The sequence below is a fragment of the Mauremys mutica genome, chromosome 7 (assembly GCF_020497125.1).
Source record: "Mauremys mutica isolate MM-2020 ecotype Southern chromosome 7, ASM2049712v1, whole genome shotgun sequence".
In the NCBI taxonomy this organism is placed as follows: Eukaryota; Metazoa; Chordata; order Testudines; family Geoemydidae; genus Mauremys; species Mauremys mutica.
The window spans coordinates 127,930,892-127,958,720 of NC_059078.1; the positions used below are offsets into that span (position 1 = coordinate 127,930,892).

The 27,829-nt window shown below is 61.5% G+C and overlaps 1 protein-coding gene across 2 annotated transcripts in view; it reads right to left on the minus strand.

The window, feature by feature from the left end:
* Window positions 1–27,829, minus strand: part of SLIT1 (slit guidance ligand 1) — a 143,246-nt gene that overhangs the window by 52,175 nt on the left and 63,242 nt on the right. For both annotated transcript variants that reach the window (XM_045025654.1, XM_045025653.1), the window contains exon 5: window positions 752–823. In XM_045025654.1, the coding sequence (XP_044881589.1) occupies window positions 752–823 (72 nt within the window). The remainder of the gene's footprint in view (window positions 1–751; window positions 824–27,829) is intronic.

A 27,829-nucleotide genomic window follows, 5' to 3' on the forward strand; every position in this document is an offset into this window, starting at 1 on the left:
CAGGGCCGAGACAGCAGGGGCTGCGGGTCGGGAGTGAGGGGCACTACAATTATTAGTTGTTATTTAGAGTGCCCTGAATGTCCCTGGCACTCTCCAGACACCGGGTAAGCACCAGGCCCTGTCTGGCACAGCGACCGCTGGGGACCTGGCACTGGAGGGGGTGGTCCTTGGCAGACCTGTGGGGGGAGGCTTATGCAGTATCTGCCCCCACGAGGCCCCCTCCTGGCCTGAACTAAGCAGATATCGCCCCAGGTGTGCACCCTGGCTGTGAGCCCAGGGGCCGCCCCCTGCCATGGAGACGTGGCTCTCCCGGGCTGAGCCCCCCCATTGCCACGCTCGGTGGATCATCCTGCCCCCGCTGCCCGGCACCGAGTCCCGTCGTTCATGGCAGGCGGGGGGTCCCGCTGCACCGTGCGCTCCCACTGCACAGGTGGGAAGGGCCGTGCGGTGCAGGGCAGCACCCATCTGTCTGCATCCCTGGGGAGCAGCAGAGCACGGGACGCCCCAGGGACTCCAATGCAACAAGCCCGAGCTGGGGGCGGGAGGCCGTGACACCCCCCACACACACACTCCTCATGGCTTTCTGCATCCCGAGACCCGTCCTTCCCCAGCTGGGCTCCCCACGCTCTAGTGCCCCCAGCGTGCGTGATCCTGCAGCAAAGCACCGGGGAGCCCCTGGCACAGCTCGGGGGCCCGTCCCGGAGGGGCAGAGGAGCCAGGCCGGAGGAGCGGCTGGACCACAGCGACTCACAGGTTCTTCAGGTCGGTGGCTCCGCGGAAGGCTTTCCTCGGCACGGCCTGGAGGAGGTTCTCGCTCAGGTCCCTGGGGAAACAAAACGTGGGCGGTGAAATCAGCGAAGCCCCGAAAGCGACGTCCCCTCCCTGAGAGTGGGGCAGGCGCTGGGGGAACCGAGACGTGTCAGGTCAGCTCAGTGCCCCTGGCTGGTATCGCCAGGCCAGGGGGCAGGAACAGCCGGGGCCGAAGGCTGGGCTAATGATCAAAAGTCACATCACAAAATGCTCTGTCGGCACTGTCGGGTTTGCAGACTATCCCCAACCACACCTCCAGCCTGCAGAGGGCAGCAGAGTGCAGCCCATGGCTGGGTTCCTTATGCTGTGTACTATCTGGTACCACAGCAGCACCACCATTGACCAAGCTTTAGGGGGCTGTAGCACTCCTACACTCTCTGGTGTTGAGTGTGCCAGACACTCCTCCCTACTCTGGAGAGACCTGGGTTTCTGGGCTCTGCCCTGTGCCAGCTGCCGCACCCACTGTCCTCCCACGAAGCGCAAATCATCAACGGTGACCACCCCTCCAGGCCAGATCACAAGCACAGGCATGATGGGAGAGGTCTCAGCCGAGTCTCTGCAGACACCTTCCCACTGCTGGGCCGTGTCTGAGCTAAACTACTACACCCCACGGGCACTGCATGCACACGTCTAACTCGGCCACTGCTGCTCGGGCCCTACTGCGTGGGGTGTGGGGGGAAGCTGTCCTCGCTGCAGAGCACTGGGAGAAGGGGGCTCCCCTGGCGACAGGGCCCATGGCCATTGCAATGAATGGAGAGACCCCCAGGCTCTGGCTCAATCCCATAAGCAGCAAAGCCTATTCAGGGCTCAGTGCAGATACCAGCGAATGGCCCCGAGGCAGGAGCTGCTCTCCTGGCTGGCAGGGGCACCAGGAACACATGGACAGAGCCTTGGGCAGCCCTGGGCAGCGCCACCACAAGTTGGCCAAGAGCCATCCCATGCGATGGGATCCGGATTCCAGAGCACACGGACACCACCCGGGTCACGCTAATCAGAATTGAATTCTCTGAGGCTTGGCTATGAACAACAGATGTGGCGGGGGCGCGGGCAGCACCGACCAGGTGAGAGCCAGCGAGAGGCAGAGACTGCCGGGGGGACGACACTGGGCCCAGGCCCGAAGCAGCCAGCGACCATGGGGGACTCTGTCGCAGCCTCCCCAGGCTCGCGGCCAGGGTGAACGCTGTCTGGGATGGCTAAGGGGCAGGGCGGAGCTGCCTGGGGCCGGGGGAGGGCGTGTCCGAATGGATCTGGATGGGACGCGTTAAGAAAACCAACCCGAACGGGAGCCTGATTGGCCTGCACTGTCCCTAGGCTCAGCGCCCGCCCCTGTTGGGATGTCGCCAATCATCCAAGCTGTGCACTGAGGGGGAGGCGCTCTGCCTCAGTTTCCCTGTCAGTACAATGGGAACGATGGTCCTGCCTGAGGTTGAATTTGCAAAGGGCCTTGCCAGTCACAGCTTCTCTGGGACTGAGGCAGCAGGTCTCCCAAGGAGAAAGGGGCAGGTGGCCTCAGTCCCCCAGCAGTGACACAAGGGGAAAGATTGGCCTTCAGCGCCGAGAGCCAATCCAGGCCTCGCACCAGCCGGCCAAGGGCGCAGGTGGGGTTTTAAAGGGGCTTCTAGCTCTGACGTGCAGTTCACGTTCTGCCCAGGGGGTGGCGCTGACAGGCTGTCCCGGAGCTGCAGGGATCTGGGTAAGTTCATTACCTTGTCCCCCGAGAGAAGAGCCCAGGGACCGGGGGGGCTCGTCTCTCTCACCGTCAGCCCCGGGGTAGACGGGATCACAGGGGTCACCTAGTCTAACCCCTGCCGAGATGCAGGATTTATTGGGTCTAAACCAGCCAAGCCAGATGGCTCGTGAAGGAGCTTCCCCAGGCGTCTGGGCCACTGTCCGACTGCTCTTACGGTCGGGGAATTTCCTCTGAGATTGAATCTAGATCTGCTGTGCTGTAGTTTGAACCCACTGCCTCTTGTCCTGCCCTCCGTGGCCAGAGAGAACCACTTTTCGACGGCACCTTTCACGTCTTTGAAGGCAGATCCCATGTCCCCGCTCAATCTGTTCTCTTCCATTGGGGGTTTGTCTGCCCCGGTCTGTTTGCAGTTCACCCTGACTGAGTGACCTCGGCTGGCTCCCACGGGCAGCACCGTCAAACCCCCCTCCCCAAAAAAATTGGCTGTTCTGCAAGGGACACTGGTACGGGCCAGGGCTGTCAGCCCCTGCCGGCTAGAGGCTGCCCCCGCCCCCCGCTCCCCGAGGTATCGCCGCTGAGGGGGTGGGCAGGAAACCTGCCTTCAAACGGCCCATCAGCGACGCTGCATTTTAGTTCTCAAGTCTCTGCCTCCCTCTGCCCAGCGTTTCTGTGGCACGATGGCTATTGAGAGCAACGGACGTGGCTGCTGGACAGAGCTGGAGCCGGAGCGCGGCTGCAAGGCCCAGCGCAGGGGCTGAAACTGTCACCGCCGCTGTGCTTTGATGATGACAGGGACATAAAAAAATCTCTTGCCTGCAGGATCCTCAAACTCCCCAACGTTCACCTCTTCCGCCTCGTCAGACCGAGTCCTGCCCCGGCTCATCTGGCCCGCAGAACGGGGAGAAGCCAGTTTTCTGCCCTTGGAACAGGGCACAAACCCTTCCCGTCGTGTGCGGGACACTTCTGTCGGCACTTGGCTTCACGTTAGACGAATCCTCTCATCTCGTTGCTTCAGTCCTTCGGCCGCTGTTTTCGAACCGCCCTGCACAAATGTCGCCATCCCGATCACCAGGAAACGCTCGTCGCCCGCTTGCAGTCTGACCCGCAGCTTTCGCATGCCCCGCGGCAGGACGGGGAGCTGGGCCCCGGGAATACGGGAGCCAGTGTCGACGGAGCCCCAGCCAGCCCAACACGCCCACAAACACTGCCCGGCCAGCGGGCGGGAATGGTGGGAGGAAATGTGGCTTGTTCCTGGCCCATTGCCTTTTCCTCACTGATTTCAGCCCTTTCCAAAAGGTTTCAGTTATTTGACGAAGAAGAAAATGTTTTTTGCACAGAAAAAACTTCCTACCCAGCTCTGTTCACACACACTCCCCTCCTGCTTCTCTTCCACCTCCAGAGACAGCTGCTGTGTGCGTAGCTCGCCCCCCGACTCGCCCAGCCCCAGCCCCTGGGCCCATCGCCTCCTAGCGGGCACCGTGGGCACTCAGCCGTCCCAGGCCACTCAAAGCGTTTGCTCAAAGACTGACTCCCGAGACCGGCGTCCCGCATCTCAGCCCCCGGCCATGTTCCTGTGCCGGAGGAATCGCCAACAAATGGACTGATCCTGCCTGTAAACCCCACTGGAGAAACCTGCTCCCACAAATCACCCCCCAAAACGTGCCCCCATCGGCACCTCCCCCCTCGCCCACCCGCCGTGTCTCTGCTGCTTTCAGGCTGTAATTCCAGGGGGTCTGTGCTGCACCCAGCGAGATGGGGCCTGATCCGGAGCAGGCCCCCGGGCGCTGCTGTAACGTGCGCTAAATAACCCTTCTAGCAGAAACGCTCTGCAGGGCTCTTGGCCGGCAGCCGGCCGGGAAGGAGAGCAGCAGCCTCCCGGCTCTGGCCACCAGGGAGCTGTGACAATTCATTGCCCTGAACATCCGGCTAATCCCCTGCGCTGGCTGGGTGGGCAGTGAAACCTCCCAGCGAGACTCTGGCAAGGCGGGGCTGCAGCCTGCCCCCGGGACGGCTCGGGTGCCCCTGGCTGCTTTGCCACAACCTGTGAGGCTGCCAGGCCACGCTGCCCCCACCCGCTAGGCGCCAGGCAGGGCTCTCAGACCTGGGGGGAGAATTCCCCGCCCCCACGGCCCGGGGCAACCCCTGCAAGTACCCTGGGGGGTTCCCGTCTGCACCGTGCACACGCCCCATCCCACCCTCAGCCCCCCACACCCTCTGTTCCGGCTGCCGGGGCCCCTCGCTTTCCCGTTAGCCCCTGGCTCCCTCCCAACCCACAGCCAGCCGCCCAGGGAGGGCTCCCACTTCCCAGCCAAGCCTTCTCCCTTCCCTGGCCGGGCAGCTCGCCGGCCGGCCAGTGCCTGTTCACACGCAGCACCCCGGCCCTGCTGAGCGCAGCCGAGACCCACGGCGCAGGGGGAGGGGGTGACCAGGCAGTGTCCCTTCAGCCTCCTGATTGTCTCACCAGCGCCGCCCCCCTGGCGCCAGGCACGCAAAGCGCCCTGCTCTCCCTCCCCTCCAGTCCGGTCCCAGGGCTCCCTGCCGAGGCCAGGGGGCTCTGTGCGGTCCTGCGGGGCTCCGGTGTCTCAGAGAAGGCCAGGACTCAGGAGTGCGAGCGTGGGCCCAGATCCACAGGCTCCCCCCCTGCATTGCCTGGGGGATGACAGGACGTCCTGCCCTGCACTGGCACATGCAGCTCCAGGCGCCGGCCCTGGCGAGAGCGGAGCTGGGCCGTATCCTGCGGCTTCCCTTTGCACCTGGCTGCACGCCGAGGGCGCTGCCCTGTCTCCTCGCCGCTGGCCTGCGGCCCCAGGATGCAGCTCTTGGTCGGGACATGGCAGGGAAGCCTGCAGCCCCCAGTGCACTGCTCAGCCCGGCAGGAAGCCCGCTCCAGCAGACAAAGCAGGCAGGGTTAAGCTCCGGCCCCTGCTGCGAGCGGCAGGCGAGGCCAGGCAAGGCTCTTACCACGGCTCCGGCTCCGGGCTAATCCTGCCTTCACACTTTAACCTGATTGAGCCTTGTTTGGCGATGGGCGCTGTGCCGCCGGCGGGATTACAGCTGGACGCAGCAGGGAGGTAATTGCTGCCTGGCGGCCTGGGCTCTGCCTTCTCTGACCCCCGCTGGCTGCTAGCCGGGCAGCAGAGACCTGGCTGCAACTGCGAGCTGTCTCCTTGGGCACGGAGTTCCCCACAGCCCGTCTCCCAGCGCTGGGCGGCTGGCCTGGCGGGCTCCCCTCCCTGAAATCAGGGACCAGATCCCCAGCTCGCAGCTCCACGGAGAGCCCCTCCGGCACACGCTGAACCTGGGTCAGTGCCCCCTCGCCACGCTGACTCACCACCTCCCTCCCCGCAGTCCCAGGGCTCAGCCCTGGGGGAACACGGCAGCTGTGCCAGCCCTCCAGACAGCGCCGCGCACTCCCCGGCAGCTGGCAGCTCCAGGGGCCACGGCCCAGCCCTGCTCCTCCCCGGCCTCCGCCCAGCTGGGAGCGATGGGGGGGCAGGGCCAGTCCCCCCCAGCACCCCAGGACGGGACTAGACCTGCTGCCCCCTGCCGCCCGGCGGGCAGAGCTGACAGACCTGCGGGGCCTGGAGCGAGAACCCCCCACCCACGGCGCTGCCGCAGCCCACTCAGGAAGCCCAGAGCCTGGGGCGAAGGGTCCCGTTAACTGAGACGTGCGGAGCGGGTGGCTTGCTCAGGGCAGCTCCCCTCCCCCCAGGCAGCACATCACAGGCTGCACCTTAGCCAGGTGGGGTGGGTCACTGGTGCCAGGCACAAGCCGTGGCTTCCGGAGCCCGCAGCGGGGCGGCTGGGCCGGCGGAATCTGCTGCGCGCTGGCCCCCTGCTAGCCGAAAGCGCAGTGCGGAGCGTGCTGGGAGATCCTGGGGGCAGCGCGCCCGCAGGGGAGGTGGTGATCTCAGGGAGGGGGCGCTCCAGCGAGTGCGATCCCGTCTGCACGGGCAGGGGGCCGGGTGTGTGAATTCGGGGTTGGCTGCGGCCGGGGATCACACCCGCCCTTTGCAAGCCCCTAACTCTGAAACTCAGGCTCTGACGTACCAGATCCCAGGTCCTGCTACACACACACAGACGGCTTCATGCCACCTCTCGCTCCCTCGCACCCTGGCCCAGCCTGGCACTGACGGGACCAGCTCCTGGCCAGGCAGCCTTCCAGGGGCCGTCAGGAATTGCTGGCGCACAGGGTGCTCCCGCCGCGTCCCCGACCCCAAACGCCACAGCGCAGGCCCTGTCTGCTGACCCAGTGAGATCCCCCCTTCCCCTGGCATTGCCCTCCCTGCCAGCGCTCTGTGCCCACGGCGGGTCCCCAGCCAGGCCCACGCTGCTGCCCTGCCTGGTGCCAAGCAGGGAGCCGGGCCGGAGTTCGCCTCCCTCACAGCTGGCGTCTGACGTCGTCGTCCGCTGCCGGCTCCACATCCCGCACCCGAGCGCTCGGGGTCTCTCCTCGCCCCTCCACTGGGCCCTTCACACCCACCGGCTCCAGGTCAGGGCAAGCAAATGGAATTTCTACTGCCGGGAACTCGTTAGCATCCAGCGGGCGCCACGCTCGCAGCAGATCAAAGGCGTTAACCCTTTCGCTGCCGCCAGGCTCCTGCTCCTGGGGCTCTCTGCTCAATGCACCAGGCCGGTTCTGCCAGCTTCGGGATTTAACTCCTTCATGCCCGCCATGCCGGGGACAGGATGGCACAGCTGTGCCCCAGGAACTGCCCAGGCCCGGCAGCAGGCCGCTGCGCCCGGCTCCTCTCTGCCCTGCCATTGTACGGCCAATGCTGCCGGAGCGGGGGGTTTCCACCCTTCCCGCTAGTGGGGCCGGTCCGGGGAGAGGGACCCAGCTCCCCCCAGTAGCCCGCCCTCACCAGAGAGGGGGATCTGCCGGGTTTAGCTGCAGAAGCAGGGCCAGATCCCATCTTCAGCGGCATCAGCGTCAATCCGCAGTGACCCCCAGAGAAGCCAGTGGAGTAGCACTGGCCTCCCTGCGGTGTGCGGGCCAGCAGGACCTCACCCGGGCTGCCTGCCTCACACAAACTGCTGCAAGCAGCACAGACGTGACTAGCCCAAACTGAGCCAGAAACTGCCAGAACAGAGACCGGCTCAGCCCAGAGGCCATCCAGCCCCAGAGGGCAGCACCGGCTGCTGCAGAGGAAGGGCACGAACCCTGCCATGGCAGTCTGGGATCACCGACTAAGGAGGAGCCAGTCAGGGCTGGATGCAGGAGACGTTACAGCCCCATCAAACGGGCCATCAGATGGTCTCATTATCCACAGAAATGTCCAGGCTTTTGCTGAACCCAAGGCTTCAATGCCATCCTGTGGCAGTGAGTTTCACAGGCTAACGGTGCGACGCACGGAAAAGCACGTTGTTTTCTCAGTTTTAGATGAGCCGCTGTTTGATTTCCCATTGTTTGTTTATAATGAGGAGGGGTCAGGCCATCAGTTACTCACGGCTAATGGCTCCCGGCGTCTAACAGCTGTGCAACGGCCCAGCCGCCATGGGCTGAGCTCATCAGCGTGGCCGAGGCCGGAGACCGAACACCTTGGGGGGCTCACAGCAGCAGGGGAGGGGCTGGGGGAAGCCAGGGTCTCCTGCAGCCTAGGCCCTGTTTGGTCCTAAGCTGACGCAGCACCTGGGTCCTAAGCTGACGCAGGGGGCTGAGGAAGGAGATTCACTGTGGGCCGAGTGCAGCCTTAGCGTAAGGGGGAGCAGCACCGCTGGTTGCAGGGGATGTCATGCTCTCTTACCCCAGGGCTGATCTGGGCCCCGCCAGCGGACCCAGCGACTGCCCCAGCGTCCCCCACCCCCATCCCTGAGCCACGGCGACGGCTGCAATTAGCACAGAGGCGGCACCGGCAATTGTGCGAGGCCATTTCCCAGCTGTTGGTCTCCCCCTGTTTCTGGGGGGGATGCAGGCAACAGCTGGCAGGCAGGACTGGGTGGGGGCGGGGTGAAAGCAGGCCCCTTCTCGGGCAGAGGGCGGGGAGAAGGCTTTGGCCCCAGCCATCCCAGCGTGCTCGGCGCTGCGGGCACGTGGAGGCAGCTCGCACCCTCGCTCCGTCTGACTGGGCGGGTCTCGCCCTGCACCTGCTCTGGAATTACCCAGCGAACGGGGGCGACAGACCAGGCCTCGCCTGCACCTGATTCCAGACACAGCTGGGGCTTCCCATGCCACAGTCCCAGCCAACGTCGGGTCCCTCCCTGGGGCAACCCTGGGGCAAGCAGCCACCGGCCAGGCCAGCGTGTGGTCAGCCTCAGCCGCCTCCCCTTCCTCCAGCGGGGATGGGCCCAGCCCGCCGACCCCTTCGCTCCAGAGAGTTCAGGGTGAGACGGGACCATTCGAGCCCCCAGGCTGAGCGCGCCCCTCAACGCGGGCGTGGCCAACGCACCTCGTCCAGACAGGCTCCGAGGGCAGCAGGGGAGGGAGAGACCCCGGAGGCCCAGGGCTTAATCCCCCTCCCTGGGAACAGTGTCCCCCGAATGCTCTGACTGGACGGTGCCTGGCGCCCGCGTCAGCCGCTGGCTCCCTGACCCTGCGGGAAAGGCTGCGCGGCCCGGCCCCAAGCCCTCGGGAGCACACTCGGGGAAGCGAATCGGAACGGCCCGGGAGAAGGCTGCACTGACCGGGCAGGGAGTTTCGGAAGCTCCGCGGGGCTCGTGCAGCGACTGGCCGAGGCCGAGGCCCGTGCTCTGGGGGGGCATGGAGGACTCGGGCCGCCTGGCCGGCATCCAAGCCCAGCCTAGCGTAGAAGCAGCGCAATGAGCGGGAGCCGGAACCTGCCTGCGGGCAGCGCTAGGCACAACACACTCAGTAGCTCAGCCTGACAGCAGGGAGCGGGAAGGTGCACAGAGGCTCCGGCGTTAACGGAAATCAATAGACTAATCAGCACTCGCATTAGGCCACGTCTAGCCCCATCAGACGAGTCGCACGCCGGCGTTTTGCGCTCGGGTTTTCTGCTGAGTCTGTGGGATGCTGCATCCCAGATTCTCAGCATTGTGGGTGTGACAAAAAAACGTGTGACAGCAAGTGCCGCAGCAGTGCCTGGCGGCCCGGTAACTGCACGCGGTTCAGTCACTGGGCTCCGCTGTGCCTGATGAGATGGGTGCGCACTGGGGAGGTGCCGTGCTGCACTGCCCCATGGCAGCGCCAGGAGGTGCGGTGCCTCAGGGAGCCCCCGAGCTCTCTCCCGTCCTGCCGGCCCTGGCTGGGGCTGGAGGGGGGCTGTCAGCTGAGAGGTCTCCCCACAGCACCACTCCGCTGAGGTGTAAATGGAAAAGCAAACAGCCCTTCCTGCCGAGCCAGCGCTGGGCCCCGCTGCCGCGCTCCGTAGTGAGGCTTTGCGTCCAAGCTCAGAGCTAATTTACTTCTGGGCTCTGGGGCTTTTCATTGCTAATAAGTGTGAAGTCGGCCTCGCTCGCCCGTCCGGATTCAAGGCAGGTGAGAATGAATCCGAGCAGAGCTGAGAAGTGAGTCCCAGCTGGCCCCGGGCTCGGCTCTGGCAGCCTGGCCAGCCACGCTGTGATGCTGCTGGAGGCCACAGGCTCTCACCCCATGCCCAGAGCCCTGGAACAGCAAAGACTGGGGCCCTCTGGCAGGCTCAGCGTCCCGCAGTCACTGCATCATTTCACAACCCAGCTCCTCTCCCAGGAACAGACGGGCCCCAGCCAACTCCCAGAGCCAAACCCTGATCCAGACCCAAGTCTCCATAATGGGCTGAACCAACCCTCCAGGTCCAGGGATGCAGGGCCTGGGAGGTTCTGAAACTCAGCTCTGAACCCAGCATCTTGGCAGAAAGAGACTCATCCCGTGAGCACACTGGGCTTGGCAGGGATGAGCTGCCTCAGTGGGCATTGAAAGCACCTTCTGGGCTCCCCACACTCGGTGGGCGTACTTGGAAATAGGCAAAAAAGCGAGGGAGGAAGGGAGGAATTCTTGGCCCAGGTTCCCTGACAGGTTCCCATCCATGCAGCATCCCTATAAAGAGGGTTTGGAATGTCCAGGCGAATGTTTGAACTTCCCAGGTGCCTCCTAAATTAATATAAATGAGAAGCTAGAAAAGTGATAAGGGAACAAAGGGACTCTAGGGGACCTCTATGGCTAGCTGAGTTCAGAACAATAAGGAGTTTTTTTAAGTATATTATGAACAATAAGAATCCTAACGATGATATTGATGCATTGCTAGATGGAAACAGTAGAACTACCAATAATGCAGAAAAGGCAGAAGTGGTCATTAAAGATTTCTGTTCTGTATTTGATGTGGTCATATCGTATGATGATGACAATGCTCTTTCTATTCCATTAGTATCTTGGAGAATGTTAAACAGTAGCTAATAAAGTCAGAAATTGTTAAATTAGCAGCTCCAGATAACCTGCACCCAAGAGTTTTAAAGGAGTTGGCTGAGGAGCTCACTGGTCCACCAATGTTGATTTTCAATAAGTCTTGGAACACTGGGGAAGTTCCAGACAACTGGAAGAAAGCAAGTGTTGTGCCAATATTTGAGAAAGGTAAATAAATTATAGGCCTGTCTGCCTGATATGGATCCCAGACAAGATAATCAGGAGGCTGTCACGGAGTCCCCGGGCGCTGCTCTGGAACGGCTTCCCACCAAGCCAGGCAGGACTCTGGGGAGCCTCCTCTCCCTCGGAGCAGCCTGTCTGCAGGGCAAGAAGCTCCCACGGCTTCACCTCCTGGGTCTCTCCTTGGAGCATTCAGTATCCTCTGCCCCTCCGTGCGCTTCCCCCAGCGAGTCCGCCCAGGCGGGGTCCTGGGGAAGCCACAGGGTCCTGCCCCCCACTCCGCAGTCAGACGTGACTCTCAGCCAGCCAGTAACACAGAGGTTTATTCGATGACAAGAACAGGGTCCAAACCAGGTCTTGCCAGTACAGACAACAGGACCCCCCTTAGTTAGGTCCATCTGGGCAGGGGCGGCTCTAGGATTTGTGCCGCCCCAAGCAGGGCGGCACGCTGCGGGGGGCGCTCTGGCGGTCGCCGGTCCCGCGGCTCCGGTGGACCTCCCGCGGGACGCCACCCCAAGCGCGCGCTTGGCGCGCTGGGGTCTGGAGCCGGCCCTGCATCTGGGGCCCCAGGGAGGCCACAGCCCCGCTGGGAGGCCCGAGCCTCCTCGGGGCTCCCCTCCATTTTCCAGCCAGCTTCCAAAAACCCCCAACCCCCCCAGCCCCTCCTCTCTGGGCTGCGTCTCTTTCCCAGGCCAGGAGGTCACCTGATCTCTCTGTCTCCAACACCTTTAGCATCCCCTTGCAGGGGGGAAGGGCCTGGCCATTAGTTGCCAGGAGACAGAGGGTCGGCCAGAGCTGAGGCCCCCCCCACAGTATTCAGAGGGAACATTAAAACCAGTCCCACTTCATCACTCCCTAATAAATCTTCTGTGTTACTGGCTGGCTGAGAGTCCCGGTGACTCGCAGGAAGTGGGGGTGCAGGGCCCTGACTCCCCCGCACGCCGTGACACCCTGGCTGAGAGTCCCGGTGAATCGCAGGAAGTGGGGTGCAGGGCCGGACTCCCACACACGCCGTGACAGTAATGTAATTAATGACAATCAACAGAGGTTTGTGGAAAATAGATCCTGTCAAACTACCTTGCTCTCTGTAATGGAGTAGGAAGCACAGACTGTCTGTGTGGGGGAGGGGGAGCCAGAGGTTTAGGTGAGATGCAGGAATTCAAACTGTGGGCTGAGCTGGGCCTGGGGGAGGGGAGGTGACACCTCTGGCCAGGGCAGACACAAAGGAAGGAGGCTGAGGAGAGAGGAGGGGCCGGAGGGGACTGACAGACTGAGGTTGGCTGAAGAAGAGAGGGGAGGCAGGGAGACCGAGCTCTGATCCCCGGGGAGGGGGGGGCTGTGAGGCCCCCCAAGATGGGGCTAACCGGGGGAATCCGGTTATCTGTGCCTGCAAGACCTGTGTTGGACTGTGTCCTGTCGTCTAAATAAACCTTCTGCTTTACTGGCTGGCTGAGAGTCCTGGGGAATCGGCAGGGAGACCGGGGGTGCAGGGCCTGGCTCCCCCACACTCCGTGACACTCTCTTATTTGGATGAGATGACAGGATTGGTGGAGAAAGGTGAGTGTTAATGTGATACACTCCGACTTCAGTAAGATGTTTGACTGGGCACCGCATGACCCTGGATTATCACATTCAGTGGACTGAAAACTGGCTGAGTGACATGTCCCAGCCTGTCACTGTAAGTGGGGACCAGGTGTGAGAGATTTTGCAGCATGAAAACGATTTAGAGTCACAGATTCCTCGGCCAGCAGCGACCATTGTGATCAGCTCATCGGCCGCCTGTGGAACACAGGCTGTGGGCTGTCCCCAAAGTAATTCCTGTAACAGGTCTGGCAGGAAAACCTCTCATCTTAATGGACCAATGGTCAGTGCTGGAGAATCCAGCAGGCCCCTGGGTGAGCTGTTCCAATGGTTAATTCCTGGCTCTGTTAAACGGACGCCTTATTTCCAGTGCGAGTGTGTCTAGTTCAATCTCCAGCCACTGGCTCGTGTGAGACCTTCCTCAGCTCGATGGAAGAGCCCAGTAGTAAATACCTGCTGCCCCTGTCGGTGCTGGGATCCAGTCACCCCTTAACCGTCTCTTTGCAAAGCTAAATACACTGAGCTCCTTGAGTCCATTGCTACCAGGCAGGTTTTCTAACCCTCTGACCCATCTCGTGGCTCTTCTCCGACCCCTCTCCAATGTATCAGCATCAACTGCCAGACTGCACGGAGCTACAACGGGGAGGCTGCTGGGGAGAAACAAACAGGAACCGAAACGATGACAGAGCTAAGGTACCTCCAGAGGGAAGACCCAGGGTCCTTCGGGTAACAAGGGGGGAGCTGTTAGCTGGGAAATGCCCAACCAGGCTAGCAGGGTCGGTTTCCCGAGGCCTAGGATCAAAGGGGCACCAACCCATGAAAGAGCCCAGCCTAGGGGGCAGCAGTGGCTGGAGATGAGGCTCTGACAGAGACGCGGGGGGAACACGACCGGGCTGTCTGTCTGTCTGTCTCTCCCAGCCCAGGAGTAGGGGTCTGGGCTGAGTGGAACTGCCCCAGGCCTTGCAGGGAAGGGACACGGTTTTGGTAGGACCCAGGCGTACAGGCCTTTTGCTATTCTCTCTCTTTGCTCTGCTGGCTGGGGGCCTTTGGGTGAATAAATACTAAAGCAGCTGTTTCTGAGTCACTTTAAATCAGCTGCTAGAGTCCGGCTCCCCCAGGGAAAGCGCGGTGGGCCTGTCGTGTTATCACAGCTGGGAACCGGGGCTGCAAGCGCAGCCAGCCAGCTGGAGAGTGCTGGGACCATGACGGCTGCGCTCGGGAGGGACTCACAGGGCCCAGCGCGCAGCTCCCCTGTCACCGCGGCTCCGGGATGATTCTCAGCCCGGGCTGCACACAGCGATCCCCGCTCGGCATCCAGCTGGCTCTGTGCCGGCGGAGCAGGGGCTCTAGGACCCAGGGGGAGGAGCCGCTCCACCCCATTACCCCTGGCGGGTTCCGATTGAAGCCAGTCTCCTGCTGACACTTACACTCCTTCCTCATTATCAGCTCCCAGCTTCCAACAGCCAAGATCTCCCCCCAGCGGGGTCCTGGCTGCAGGAACCGGAGAGGGAAAGATGCAGGGACTCAGGCTGCAGCCCCCGGTGGAGGAACAGATCTGGCCAGGGACCCGTCGCCCAGGGGCATCGAGCGCTGGGCACAGCCCCCGGGAGACTGGCCGACGGGGCTTTTCCCCGTCCAGGCGCCGGCTCGGCGATCCTGTCAAGGAGGCGCTCTGAGAGAAGCCAGGCCTGGGGAGGCCGAGCGCGTCCGGCCCCAGCTCAGCACAGCGGGAGGGAGCGGTGTTAGCCCAGGTTATCTCAGCCCCACCCGCGCACCAGCCGGAACGCAGCTCCTGATCCAGATCCACGCCCGCTGCCCCTTGACAGGGTCTGGGGGAGCCTGGCTGGCTGGTTTCAGCAGGCCCCACTGCTCCAGGAGCTGTGGGGTTGGGCTGGTGCCCAGGGCTCTCTGCCACTGGCCCCGGTGGGCTCCGCTCCCTGGACTACCTCTGGCCCAGGGACAAGCCTGGATCAGTGTATACCAGAAATCCTTCCTCAAGCCGATCTCCTCCCCCTGGGCTCTGCTGCCGGGTTCCCACGGCTCCCTGCTGATTTAATGTCATTCCAAGACCAGCCTCCTTCGGGGGATGCTGCCTGCACTGCTGGGGTCACCCCCCTGCTCTGTGCTCTGGGGAGGGGGGTCCCTCAAAACACGCAGGCTCCCTGGGTAGGGAGGCAGATACAACAGCCACTTCCCTGCAGAGCATGCAGGGCAGCACAGCCCTCACTCACCCTCGCTGTCTCTGGCTTCCTCTGTGGGTTCCTCTTTTCCGAGGTCAACAGGGATTGTCTGGCCTCAGCCAACCCCCATCTAGACAGAGGCTCCTACGGCCGTCCTGTCCATAGCACCTGAGTGCTGCCCCCATCCCCACCCTCCGACACTCAGCCGAACCCTTCGCACCACCGCTGCCTGGGCTGACTGACACACAGCCGAACCCTTCGCACTGCTGCTTCCTGGCACAGCCGAACCCTTCGCACCGCCGCTCCCTGGGCTGACTGACACACAGCCGAACCCTTCGCACTGCCGCTCCCTGGCACAGCCGAACCCTTCGCACCGCCGCTCCCTGGGCTGACTGACACACAGCCGAACCCTTCGCACCGCCGCTCCCTGGGCTGACTGACACACAGCCGAACCCTTCGCACTGCTGCTTCCTGGCACAGCTGAACCCTTCGCACTGCCGCTCCCTGGCACAGCCAAACCCTTCGCACCGCCGCTCCCTGGGCTGACTGACACACAGCCGAACCCTTCGCACTGCCGCTCCCTGGCACAGCCGAACCCTTCGCACTGCCGCTCCCTGGCACAGCCGAACCCTTCGCACCGCCGCTCCCTGGGCTGACTGACACACAGCCGAACCCTTCGCACTGCCGCTCCCTGGCACAGCCGAACCCTTCGCACCGCCGCTCCCTGGGCTGACTGACACACAGCCGAACCCTTCGCACTGCCGCTCCCTGGCACAGCCGAACCCTTCGCACTGCCGCTCCCTGGCACAGCCAAACCCTTCGCACCGCCGCTCCCTGGCACAGCCAAATCCTTCGCACCGCCGCTCCCTGGCACAGCCGAACCCTTCGCACCGCCACTCCCTGGCACAGCCGAACCCTTCGCACCGCTGATCCCTGGCACAACCAAACCCTTTCCACCGCCACTCCCTGGGCTGACTGACATGGCTGAACCCTTCACACCACAGCTCCCTGGCACAGCCAAACCCTTCGCACCGCCGCTCCTTTGACTGACCATCTCCATGCCGGCCCGACGGCAGGAGTCCCACGAGGAGCCATGCAGACAGGGAACCAGGGGGCTCGCAGGCACATCGTTACTGGCATCTGCAGACCCACAGGCTGAACCCCAGAGCACAGCCCTCACCCCAGGGCCAGTCTGCAGCTCCCCCAGGCTGGGTCCTCGGCAGTGGGGCCAGCGCGGACGCTCTGACAGCATGTGAACAAACAGAACCAGGAAGAACGACCTGCCCGTCACCTTGGGGGCTGCACGCGGGCAGCGCAGGTCCCGCCCAAGGACGAGGCGGCGTTGGGGAGAAAGGGGAGCTGGATTCGGCTGGGAAAGTTCCTCCTAGGCCAGGCCAGCAGGGACGGTTGTTGGGAAGGCCCCAGGAGCCCAGGCAGACCGTTTCCTGCCTCGTCCATCCAGAACCCATGTCTGCGCTTTCCCCGGAGGGACTGTGTGGCAACACATCTCCTCTGGGGCACCTGGACTTCTGCCTCCCCTTGCACAGCCCAGCACCACCCCACAGCTCGGTGGCCACTCTCGCTGGCAGGACGGCCCGGCCTGGCCTGGCCTGGCCTTGCCTTGCCTTGCCGGCGGTGGAATAGCAACAGCTCCTGGCCGTATCCCAGGAGATCTGTGCTGGCTGGGCGTCATGGCAAACGCAAGGAGCTGGCGCGGCAGCCTCTGCCCACAGAGACAGCTTGGCAGGGCCAGCGCTCCTTCTCTGAGCCTGGGATCGTGGTCTCCGACTGTGGGGTTCTGGCACCAGCTCTGCCCGTGGCATTAGCATGCCAAGCCTGTGCCCAGGTATCAATCTCGCAGCCGGCCTGATGCCAGTGGGCAGCTGCTCTCGCCCACGTTCCACCAGTCGGGGTTGTAAACGTTCGTGCCGAACGCCGCACTCCTCCGCACAGAGCTGGAAGCAGCACGCTCAGCGCCAGATTTGATAAGTTTGTGGAGGGGATGGTATGATGGGATAGCCTAATTTTGGCAATTAATTGATCTTTGATTATTAGCAGGTAAATAGTCCCAATGGTCTGTGATGGGATGTTAGATGGGTGGGATCTGAGTTACTACAGAGAATTCTTTCCTGGGTGCTGGCTGGTGAGTCTTGCCCACATGCTCAGGGGTTAGCTGATGCCATATTTGGGGTCGGGAAGGAATTTTCCTCCAGGGCAGATTGGCAGAGGCCCTGAGGGGGGTTTCACCTTCCTCTGCAGCGTGGGGCACGGGTCACTTGCTGGAGGATTCTCTGCTCCTTGAGGTCTTTAAACCATGATTTGAGGACTTCAATAACTCAGACATAGGTCAGGGGTTTGTTCCAGGAGTGGGTGGGTGAGATTCTGTGGCCTGCATTGTGCAGGAGGTCAGACTAGATGGCCATAATGGTCCCTTCTGACCTTAGTCTATGAAACAGCACTGGGACCACGGGGGCGCTCCCAGAGCGAGGGAGCCGGGGGGCTAAGGAACCAGCTGGGGCAGGACTGCTCTCCCAGCTGCTGGGCTCGGTGTGCAGGCCAGCCAGTGCTGCACCTGAGCACGGAGTCCAGGCGCCCGGGGCCCCTCTCTCCCTAGGCCCCCCTGCACTCGCTGGCATCAGGCGAGAGCCCCTGCTCGAGGCTTGGAGCCGGGCTGCTCACGAGCGTCGCTCCCTCTGGCAGGTCTGTTCCGCTGGAGCCCCCCATTTCCTGGGCTTCAGCGGGGCAGCAAAGCCTGGCATTCGCTGTAGCAATGGATCACACGGCGGGCGCATGCCAGCAGGGGCGGCACCCACCGCGGCTCTGGTTTGCCATGTGGCCAGAAGGGGGCAGCTCAGCCAGGAAAACCATGACGCCATGGTACCCTCTGGCAGCGTGGCACATCCAGCAGAACAGCATGGTGCCCCTTGGTAACATGGCACCTCTAACTGCATGGCACCCCCTGGCACCACGGCGCATCCGGCAGAACAGCACGGTGCCCCTTGGTAGCATGGCACCTCTAACTGCATGGCACTCCCTGGCCCCACGGCGCAGCCGGCAGAATAGTATGGTGCCCCTTGGTAGCATGGCACCTCTAATTGCATGGCACCCCCTGGCACCATGGCGCATCCGGCAGAATAGCACGGTGCCCCTTGGTAACATGGCACCCCCTGCAGCATGGCACATCCAGCAGAACAGCATGGTGCCCCTTGGTAGCATGGCACCTCTAACTGCATGGCACCCCCTGGCACCACGGCGCATCCGGCAGAACAGCACGGTGCCCCTTGGTAGCATGGCACCCCTGGCACCACGGCGCATCCGGCAGAATAGCACAGTGCCCCTTGGTAGCATGGCACCCCCGGCGGCACGGCGCCTCCGGCAGAACAGCATCCCCTGGTAGCATGGCACAGTGCCTCCTAGCAGCATGGCACCCCCTGACAGCACACTGGGGCATTAGTTCTGTACTGACAGCAGGAGAAGTGATTTTCCAGCCCCAGTCCCTGCAGCCTCCTGCATCAAGCAGAGGTCTCTCTTCCAAGCACTGCCCGGGGGTGATCACAGCTGAAGTGGGACTTGCTGTGTAAAAACCATCCTCAGGAGCCAGTTGGGGGGACCCAGGCGGGGGATCACAGCCGCGCATCACAACGCGCTGTGCAGGACAGACGGGCCCCGGGACTGGCTCATGCCTGGCTCTGCAGTTAGGTGCCTTGGCTTCAGTCTGGCTACGTGAGCCCACGTGTCCATCTGCCCATCCTGCAGGAGTCCCAGTAAAAGCTGCAGGGAGGGCTGCCAGGCCAGGCGGAAGGCAGGCGGAGGATGGAGGTGAAGACACGGCCGTGGGGTGGGCTCAGCTCTGCACTCCAGGGTAAGCGCTAATTCGCACTGGCAACTTTGGCTTTGCTGCTCCTCTTCCCGCTAGCAGGTTGGGCACCAGGCGGGTAAACCCCGGCCCGGGATGTAGCTAAGGCGAAGATTTTGTCAGGGATGTTTTTAGTAAAAGTCACGGACAGGTCACGGCAAGAAAGAAAAATTCCTGGAAGCCTGCGGCCTGTCCACGACTTTTACTAAAATATCCCTGACCAAACAGGGAGTTCCGCTGCGGGGTCCCCACACCACCTGCAGAGGTGGGCAGCTGCGGGGGCCGCCTGAAGCTCTGGGGGTCCCCCCCCCCACTGCCCGTGGGGTCTCGGAGCTCTGGGGGTCCCCCCGCCACCTACGAGGGCTCAAAGCTCCAGGGTTCCCCCCGCTGCCCGTGGTAGCCAGAAGCTCCAGGGGTCCCCCCACTGCTTTACACTGGGGATCTGCAGCATCAACTCCATTTATCGAGGGGGGAAACGAAGCCCCGGGAGGGGGCACAGCAACAGAGCCCAGAGTAGATCTCCGGGCTCCTGTCCCTCCGCCTAGTGCCCTAGCCAGTGGGCCACGCTGCCCCCACCCCCAGGCTCACATTCCTAGCAGCTCGAAAGCTTCCCCACTGCGGGTCGGCTGCCGGCAGTCGAGGAAAGTCTGGCTGAGGACACCTGCTAGCAGGAGTGTGGCACCTGCCCCTCGCTCACTGGGCAGCCAGGGGCGTCCCTGGCGCCCCACGGAGCTGGAAGGAGCGGCCGCCCGGAGCACGGCTGTGGGATCAGGGAGCAGCTCGCCGGATCCGGGGCAGCGCCGCTCCTCGCAGAGCTCTGGGATGAAAGCTCAGCTCCAGCTGACGCTAAGTGGGTGTCTGGGCTCTGGGGAGAGCTGGGGGAAGGGGGAGGAAAGCGGAGCGGCCAGGCAGAGAAGGCAGCCCTGCAAGCCCAGCCGACCCAGAAAGGGGGCTGTGGGCAACGCCAGAGGCCCAGCGCTGGATCTCCGGTGGCTGTCAGTCCACACAGCTCTGCTGAGCCGAGAGGGGAAGTCAGCGGAGCCCAGCACATTGTACAACCGGGTAGAAAGCCCCTGGCACCAGCTCTCCAGGGCCTCTGACAGAGCCGGCGCGGTGCAGGGCAGGGCAGGACCTGTCTGGCTCTGATCCCACCCGACGTGGCTGGCCTGGAGATCTGACGGAGCCGGGAAGGGACCCGAGGCCTGCACTCAGGATGCGATGCCAAACGGAGCGGAGAGCAGGAGCCCAACCCGGAGGGAGGCTGAGAAGGGCTTGTGGGGAGGCCTGGCCTCTGGGTTGGGCTGGCAGCTCCGTCCAGGACTCGGAGGGGAAAACACGCAGCCCTGCCCGCCCAGGGCTTGAATGCGCACAGGAGAGCCCAGGCCGGCCCTGCACTGCCGCGCTAATCAGCCACCCGGCCAGCTGACGTGGGGTTTAAAGCCACAAATGGGAGGGAGGCGCTGCCTGTTCCAGCCCCGTCCTGCGCCATGCACACGGCTCTCGCCTTCTCCTTGTTATTGCAAAGCAAGAACAACCTTCTAGCTCACCAATAATTCACCGGGACACACGCTAATGGAGCTGTCCCGGGCGGGGACTCTCCCTTGTGCTGGGGGAGGGGGCCGTGGTGAGAGGCTAAATATTTAACAGCGTGCACGGCGCCAGTGTCCGGGACCGGGGGCTGGTTTGACAGAGTCATTAGCATGGTCTAGGCGAGCAGAGCGGCTGCAGGAGCATCCCCGCAGCCCTGCACAGGCAGCTCCAGCCTCGGGGGGGCTGGATGCATCTGATGCTGGAACGCAGCCATCGCCTTCCTGCCAAACGCCCCTGGCCTGAGCACAAGGGGCCGCGCTACGCCAGGGACAATTCAGAGGAATGCTGCCGACTCCGCTAGATGCTCATGGGACTGGAGCGGGATCGGCCTGGGCAGAGGCCTCGCTGTCACACAGGGCTCTAGGCTGGGGCAGCTTCTGTGGTCCCCAGGGGGGCACCTCAGGGTCCCTTCGTTCGGTGGGTGGCCAGGGCAGGTCACTGTGCTGCAGAATTACACAAGAAAGCCACTCCCACGGCCAGCCGGGTTTATCCTCCTGCCAGTGTGCAGGGCGAGCTCTGTGCAACCCCCCGTGTGCTCCGGGGAGAACAGGCGCCTTTGTTAACCGGGGCTGGGAAACCCCTCCCATGCGGGACTTAGGGGTCAGCATGCACATCCACTGCATCTGCGCCGCGCGCGGGGAATCCACGCACACCTGGGACGTTACCGTAGCTTCCCCACAGCCTGTGCTTCCGACGGCCCTGGCAATGCCGGCGCAGGCTCCGGCCACATCTGAGACGCTCGGGGGGTGAGATCAGGGCCACGTTCCGGCTGCTCACGGGGCCACTCTGGCGATGACCCTGCTGCGGGGACTTGAGCAGGGCAAGGCACATCAACCAAACAGAAATGACTGCAGAGGCAGGCACTGCCCTGGAGAAACCTGGGCTCCAGCCTGCACCCACGACAGCTGCGAGGCGTCCTGCTAGTGACTTCAAACAACAACAAATGTTTCGTGGAAAGGCTGCTGCAGGTGAGGGTATGTCGCACATCTCCTGCAGCGCTTCCCCTGGAAAGAGCCAGGAGATTCATAGATTTAAAGGACCTGTGGGAGCATCGGGATCCTCTAGTCCAGTGGGTCGCCAACCTTTTTATGCCCAAGATCACTTGTTGAATTTAAGGGCAACCCAGGATCTCCCCTGCCCCTTCCCCGAGGCCCCACCCCACTCACTCCATCCCCCCCTTCTGTTGCTCGCTCTCCCCCACCCTCACTCACTTTCACCGGGCTGGGGCTGGGGCCGGGGTGCAGGCTCTGGGCTGGGGCAGACTGTTGGGGTGCTGGCTCCAGAAGGGGGTGCAGGAGGGGGTTCAGGGTGCAGGAGGGGGGTTGAGGTGCTGGCTATGGGAGGGGGCTCAGGGTGCAGGAGGGGATTATCACGCCACCAATTTCTGTGTCATCTGCAGATTTTACCCACAATTCTTTGATATTTTCTGCCACTCCCTGACCGATAGTCACTAGTACTGGGACCCTGAGAGCCCCCAGAGTCCGCTGGCGCACTGGTGTTCTGATAGACACCGAAAAGGGGGCGTAACAGGTCACTGGAAAACTGATCGTTAGTAGTCTTGCGTGATGTCTGTATGGTAAGCCCACAAAGGACTGCATCGCACTGCGCTGGAGATATGTTCTTCCAGTGTGTGTGGCGAGCAGTGCCCACCCCATGCCTGCTCCAGGCAGAGGAATGTGGACCCGCCTGCTGCAATGTGTCTCCAATGTAAACGGAGCAAGAGGTGACCACAAAGCAATACACATTTGCACACTAGGTGAACAAAGCCATCGGGAGAGCAAGAGGGGAAAGACGACCACCCAACAGTCTCAACGGGGATGCAGACGGCCCCCCCGGGAAGCCGTCCTGCCTCGGGAAGCAGGGCAAGGCACTTTCGGAAGATATAAGGAGAGAGAAAAAGCCATTCTGGCATCCGTCACTTGAGGGACGAAGGGACCAGAGCTCCTGGAATGACAGTAGGTTGGATCCTTCAGCCAGGGAGCGGGAGTCTCTGGGAACCGAGCGTAGGTGAGAAACCTGCTTAGGCCAAGATTGGCACTTGCCAAGTTTTAGTCTTAGAAGCACATTGTACTTTTGTTTGCCTATAACCGTTCCTGTCTTTGTTCCTTATCCCGGGTCTCACGGAAACCTGCCACCTTTTGGTTGATAAACTTTAGGGCTTTCAAGCGATTAAAAAAATTAATCGCGATTAATCCCACTGCTAAACAATACTAGAATAGCATTTATTGAAATATTTGTGGATGTTTTCTACATTTTCAAATAGATCGATTTCAATGACAACACAGAATACAAACTGCACAGTGCTCACTTTATATTTATTTTTTATTACAAATATTTGCACTGTAAAAAACAAAAGAAATAGTATTTTTCAATTCACCTTATACAAGTACTGTAGTGAAATCTCTTTATCATGAAAGTTGAACTTACAAATGTACAATTATGTACAAAAAAACCTGCACTCAAAAATAAAACAATGTAAAACTTTAGATCCTACAAGTCCAGTCAGTCCTACTTCAGCCAATCGCTCAGACAAACAAGTTTATTTACATTTGCAGGAGATAATGCTGCCTGCTTCTTGTTTACAATGTCACCTGAAAGTGAGAACAGGCATTTGCACGGCACTGTTGTAGTTGGCATCACAAGATATTTACGTGCCAGATGTGCTAAAGATTCATATGTCCCTTCATGTTTCAACCACCATTCCAGAGGACACGTGTCATTGCTGATGATGGGTTCTGCTCGATAACAATCCAAAGCAGTGCAGACCGACGCATGTTTATTTTCATCATCTGAGTCAGATGTCACCAGCAGAAGATTGATTTTATTTTTTGGTGGTTCGGGTTCTGTAGTTTCCGCATCGGAGTGTTGCTCTTTTAAGACTTCCGAAAGCATGCTCCACACCTCGTCCCTCTCAGATTTTGGAGGCACTTCAGATTCTTAAACCTTGGGTTGAGTGCTGTAGCTAGCTTTAGAAATTTCATATTGGTGCCTTTGCATTTGGTCAAATTTGCAGTGAAAGTGTTCTTAAAATGAACATGTGCTGGGTCATCATCCGAGACTGCTATAACATGAAATATATGGCAGAATGTGGGTAAAACAGAACAGGGGACATACAATTCTCCCCCAAGGAGTTTAGTCACAAATTTAATTCACGCATTATTTTTTTAACAAGCCTCATCAGCATGGAAGCATGTCCTCTGGCCAACTTGTGAAGGGGCATGTGAATCTTTAGCGCATCTGGAAGGTAAATATCTTGTGATGCCAGCTGCAACAGTGCCATGCGAACACCTGTTCTCACTTTCAGGTGACATTGTAATTAAGAAGCAGACAGCATTATCTCCCACAAATATAAACAAACTTGCTTTTCTTAGCGATTGGCTGAACAAGAAGTAGGACTGAGTGGATTTGTAGGCTCTAAAGTTTTACATTGTTTTGATTTTGAGAGCAGTTATGTAACAAAAAAAGCTACATTTGTAAGTTACACTTTCACGATAAAGAGATTGCCCTAGAGTACTTGTATGAGGTGAATTGAAAAATACCATTTATTTTATCATTTTTACAGTGCAAATATTTGTAATAAATAATAATATATAGTGAGCACTGTACACTTTGTATTCTGTGTTGTAATTGAAATCAATATATTTGAAAATGTAGAAAAACCTCCAAAAATATTTAATAAACTTCACTTGGTATTCTATTGTTTAACAGTGCGATTAATCACAATTAATTTTTTAATCACAATTCTTTGAGTTAATTGCATGAGTTAACTGCGATTAATCAACAGCCCTAATAAACTTGTTTGACTTTGGGTAGAAGCCAGTTTTAAAACAAAGTGTTTGTTAGCCCCAGTTAAGGGAATAAGCTGCTGGACACTTTCTCTTTAAGGGAGCAGTGAACATCCTCACTTCAGTGACTGTCCCAGGAGAGGGCTGGACACCGCAGGGGAGACTCGGGACTGGGGGTGTTGGGGTCACCCTGCCAACAGTAACTGGGGTTGACAGCCAGGGTGCAACCACATGCTTGTAGGCTGGCTATTAGTGTCAGGGCTGTGAACCTGGCAGCAAGCATTTCAGGCACCCAAGGCTGATGACACAACCTCTTACTGATCTGGGTTGAAGCCCAAAGTTTCACAGACCCCACTAGAAACACCCCCACGGGACGACAATTCCCATCCACAGTGACTTTTTTGAGTCTATCAGTTTTTTGATTTGCCTCCACAGACTGTGTATCGTGCTAATGTTTTATATGCCTGTGCGCAGGAATCAGCCCCGTGCCGCACAGGAGTCAATGTTGATTACGTCATTACAGACAGAGTTACCAACCAGACTGTGATCCAGTCAAAAACATGATACCAGGTACGTCTGACAAAACCAACTGTCCAGGAAACTGTTTGGCCTGGCGTTAATTCTCGTTTCATTCGTCACTGGGCACATCCCAGATCAGTCTTCCCAGGATTTTGCCCAGGGTCGGTGTCAGACTAGCGGAGCTATAGTTACTGGGTGTGACGCGGTAGGGAGTGGGGTGGATTGACCTGGCACTGTCTGCATGGGGGATGGGAGAGCAGGGGGTGACTTTAGGTGAAGGACGGTACCTGAGCCAGGAAGGGGGGTGGGGCGAGTCGCCCAGGGAGCTGGACAAAGCGGGAGGGGGAGGGAGCCGGTTGGAGGGGTTTTGGTTTCAGTTTGGGGCTGGCTGGGAAGAGGCAGGAACCCCAGGTCTGGGGTCTAAGCTCCTTCCCCCCAGAGGGACCTGGCTGAGGGGTCCTGGTTGTACCTACAAGCCCTGCTTGGGACTGTGTCCTGTCGGCTAATAAACCTTCTGTGTTACTGGCTGGCTGAGAGTCCCGGTGACTCGCAGGAAGTAGGGGTGCAGGGCCCAGACTCCCCCACACGCCGTGACACTGGGTCAATAAACCTTGCTGAGGATCCAGCAGACTCCATAGCATTTCACCTCCCTCCGAGAGCCCGGCCGGCTCTGCGGCACGGCGAGCCAGGCCTGCAGGAGTTAACACCTTCCTGGAGGCTCTCCAGCTGACGGGCAGGAAGTGGCACCAGCAGAGGCAAGGCCCAGGTGCTGGCCACAGGCGGTTGCTAAGAGACCGAGGATGCCCAGCGGGAGCAGAGACTAAGGTCTGGGTACCAGCAAGAACAGGCGAGGAGCGTTGGTGGCGCTCGCCAGGGCCGCCCAGAGGATTCCGGGGGCCCAGGGTCTTCGGCGGTGGGGGGCCCTTCCGTTCCGGGACCCGCCGCCAAAGTGCCCCGAAGACCCGCGGCGGGGACCCCCCCACCGCCGAATTACCGCTGAAGCGGGACCCGCCGCCCGGTCTTCTGAGGTAATTCGGTGGCGGGGGGGGGGGTCCCCACCGCGGGCCTTCGGGGCACTTTGGCGGCGGGTCCCGGAACAGAAGGGGCCCCCCGCCGCCGAAGACCGGGCTGCGCTTCGACGGCGGCGGGTCCCGCTTCTCCCCCCCCCCACCCCGCCCGGCCCCGGCCCCTCCCCCTCCTGGCCCCGGCCCCGGCTCCGGCTTCTCCCCCCCACGCCCGGCCCCGGCTTCTCCCCGGCCCCAGCCTCGGCCTCTTACCGAGCACGTCGCCGGCGGGGCCTGAGCTCCGTCCCGCTCAGAGCCACGTGGTGAGGGGGCGGGGCTGTGAGCTCCACGCCGAGCGGAGGCAGCTGCCCCGCCCCCTTCCCACGCCGCTCTGAGCGGGGCGGGGCTCAGGCCCCGTTGGAGCTCCCAGCCCCGCCCCCTCCCCACGCGGCTCGGATCGGGGCGGGGCTCAGGGGCTCGGCCGGAGTCTTGGCGCTTGATGCGCCGAGGCTCCAGGAGAGGGGCGGAGGCGGGAGCCTCCGCTCTTCTCTTGGGGGCCCCTGCGGAGCCCAGGGCCCGGGGCAAATTGCCCCCTTTGCCCCCCCCTCTGGGCGGCCCTGGCGCTCGCTGCGATGGATCCCAGCTCCGGTCAGAGCCTCCCAGAGGGAGCAGAGGTTTTTCTCAGCACTATCTCTGAAGTGCAGCTCAGGCCGCAGCACCACTGAGCTGAGCTGAGCTGCCGGCTCACTCCTCCAGCACAAATCATCCGCTTCATCCTCCCTGGTTCTGCCACAAACACACGCAGGGCCAAGCAGGCAGAGAGAGGAGCCGCCAGAGACGTCCGCGGGAAGTCGTCCAGCCTGGGAATCAGCCACGGGACGTGCCACTGTCACTCTGACCGGGCATCGCGCCCCAGGAGCCCTCGGGGAGCAGAGCGCTCGCCCCTTGGGAAGTGAGACCCAGGGCACGCCACAGGCAGGGCCCAGCGACAGGCCCAACCCGGACCACACCAGCGACTGACCCCCCCGAAGCCCAAACACTGGCATCCAGCCCAGCTCCACGGCTTCGGGCCAGCTCAGACGCAAACCAGCAGGGCCTGCCCAAACCCTGTGAGAACCACCCAGCTCGTGCAATTGCCACCCTCTGAGCCACAGCCCCCGGGAACATCCTGCAACGCCGGGTCGGCCCTGAGCCCAATCTCAGACCCCCTCGGAACCGCGCCCCGGCCCCGGGGCCGTCCCCAGTCTGTGGGGAGAGAGGCACAAGCCCTGGGAGCATGTCGGGAACAGGAGGGTTTACTGCCAAATCTGTGGCTGGCGTAACCCCTGGCTTGGGCCCAGGCGTATCCGCTGAGAGAGCTGGGCCCCCGCTCGCCCCAGGCGGCCAGTCCCACCCAAGGGCAATGGGCTCGTCTGCGGCCCCCCAAGCACCCGGGACCCCGCGTCCCAGCCATGTGCTGGGGGGGATGGGACGCTGGCGAGGAGCAGGCCCAGAAGCTAAGATTTGCTTTCTCTCAGGTTAAGCCTTGGAGCAGTGGGATGCCGGGGGTCACCACCTGCTCGGCTCCCGGGGGGCCTGCGCGCGGAGAGGGCCCCCTCCATCCTTTTCATGCTGCTCTGTTTGCTCAATATTTGTGGAAGGAAATGAGAGCCGGGGGCTGGGAGGCCAGGGCCCAGGCAGGTCGCAGACAGAAAGTCTGCGGGAGGTCGGGCCCCATCCCCCATGGGTGAGGAAGGCCCCCCAGATCCCCTTTCACTGCAGACGCCAGCCCTCCCGGCTCACAAAACCCTCCACGTCTGTGCCTCATTCTGAGCCCTCCCGAGTCCCTCTGCTGCTCCAGTGCCCAGTCCCAGGCGGCCTCTTCTCATCATCCGGGCGCAAGCGCCTCCTGCGCCGCAGCCCCTGCAGCTGGGAACGGCCACCCTGCATCTCCATCGCACTGACTCTCCCTCTGGCTTCCACAGCTGAAAACGCCCTTCTCCTCAGCTCTGCTGCTCCCGCTCAGCTGTGTCCCCAGAGCCGGTACCTTGGCAGCGTGTCTGGAGACACAGCGTGCATGAAAACAGCTGTGCCAGGTCACAACATATCCCCGACATGCATGCTCACGACTGAGGGGGGCTCCAGGCCAGCCCACCCAGCCGCAGGGCTCTCAGAGCCCCTGGGCGCGGGATCCTGCTCTTCGAAACAACTAGACATCACCAAAAAAGTGGGGCTCGCCCATAGGCGGCAGGTTCGTATAATTTTTGGTGGGGCCCAAAATGGTGGTCCCCCCCCCCCCCGCTCTCACCCTGTAAGC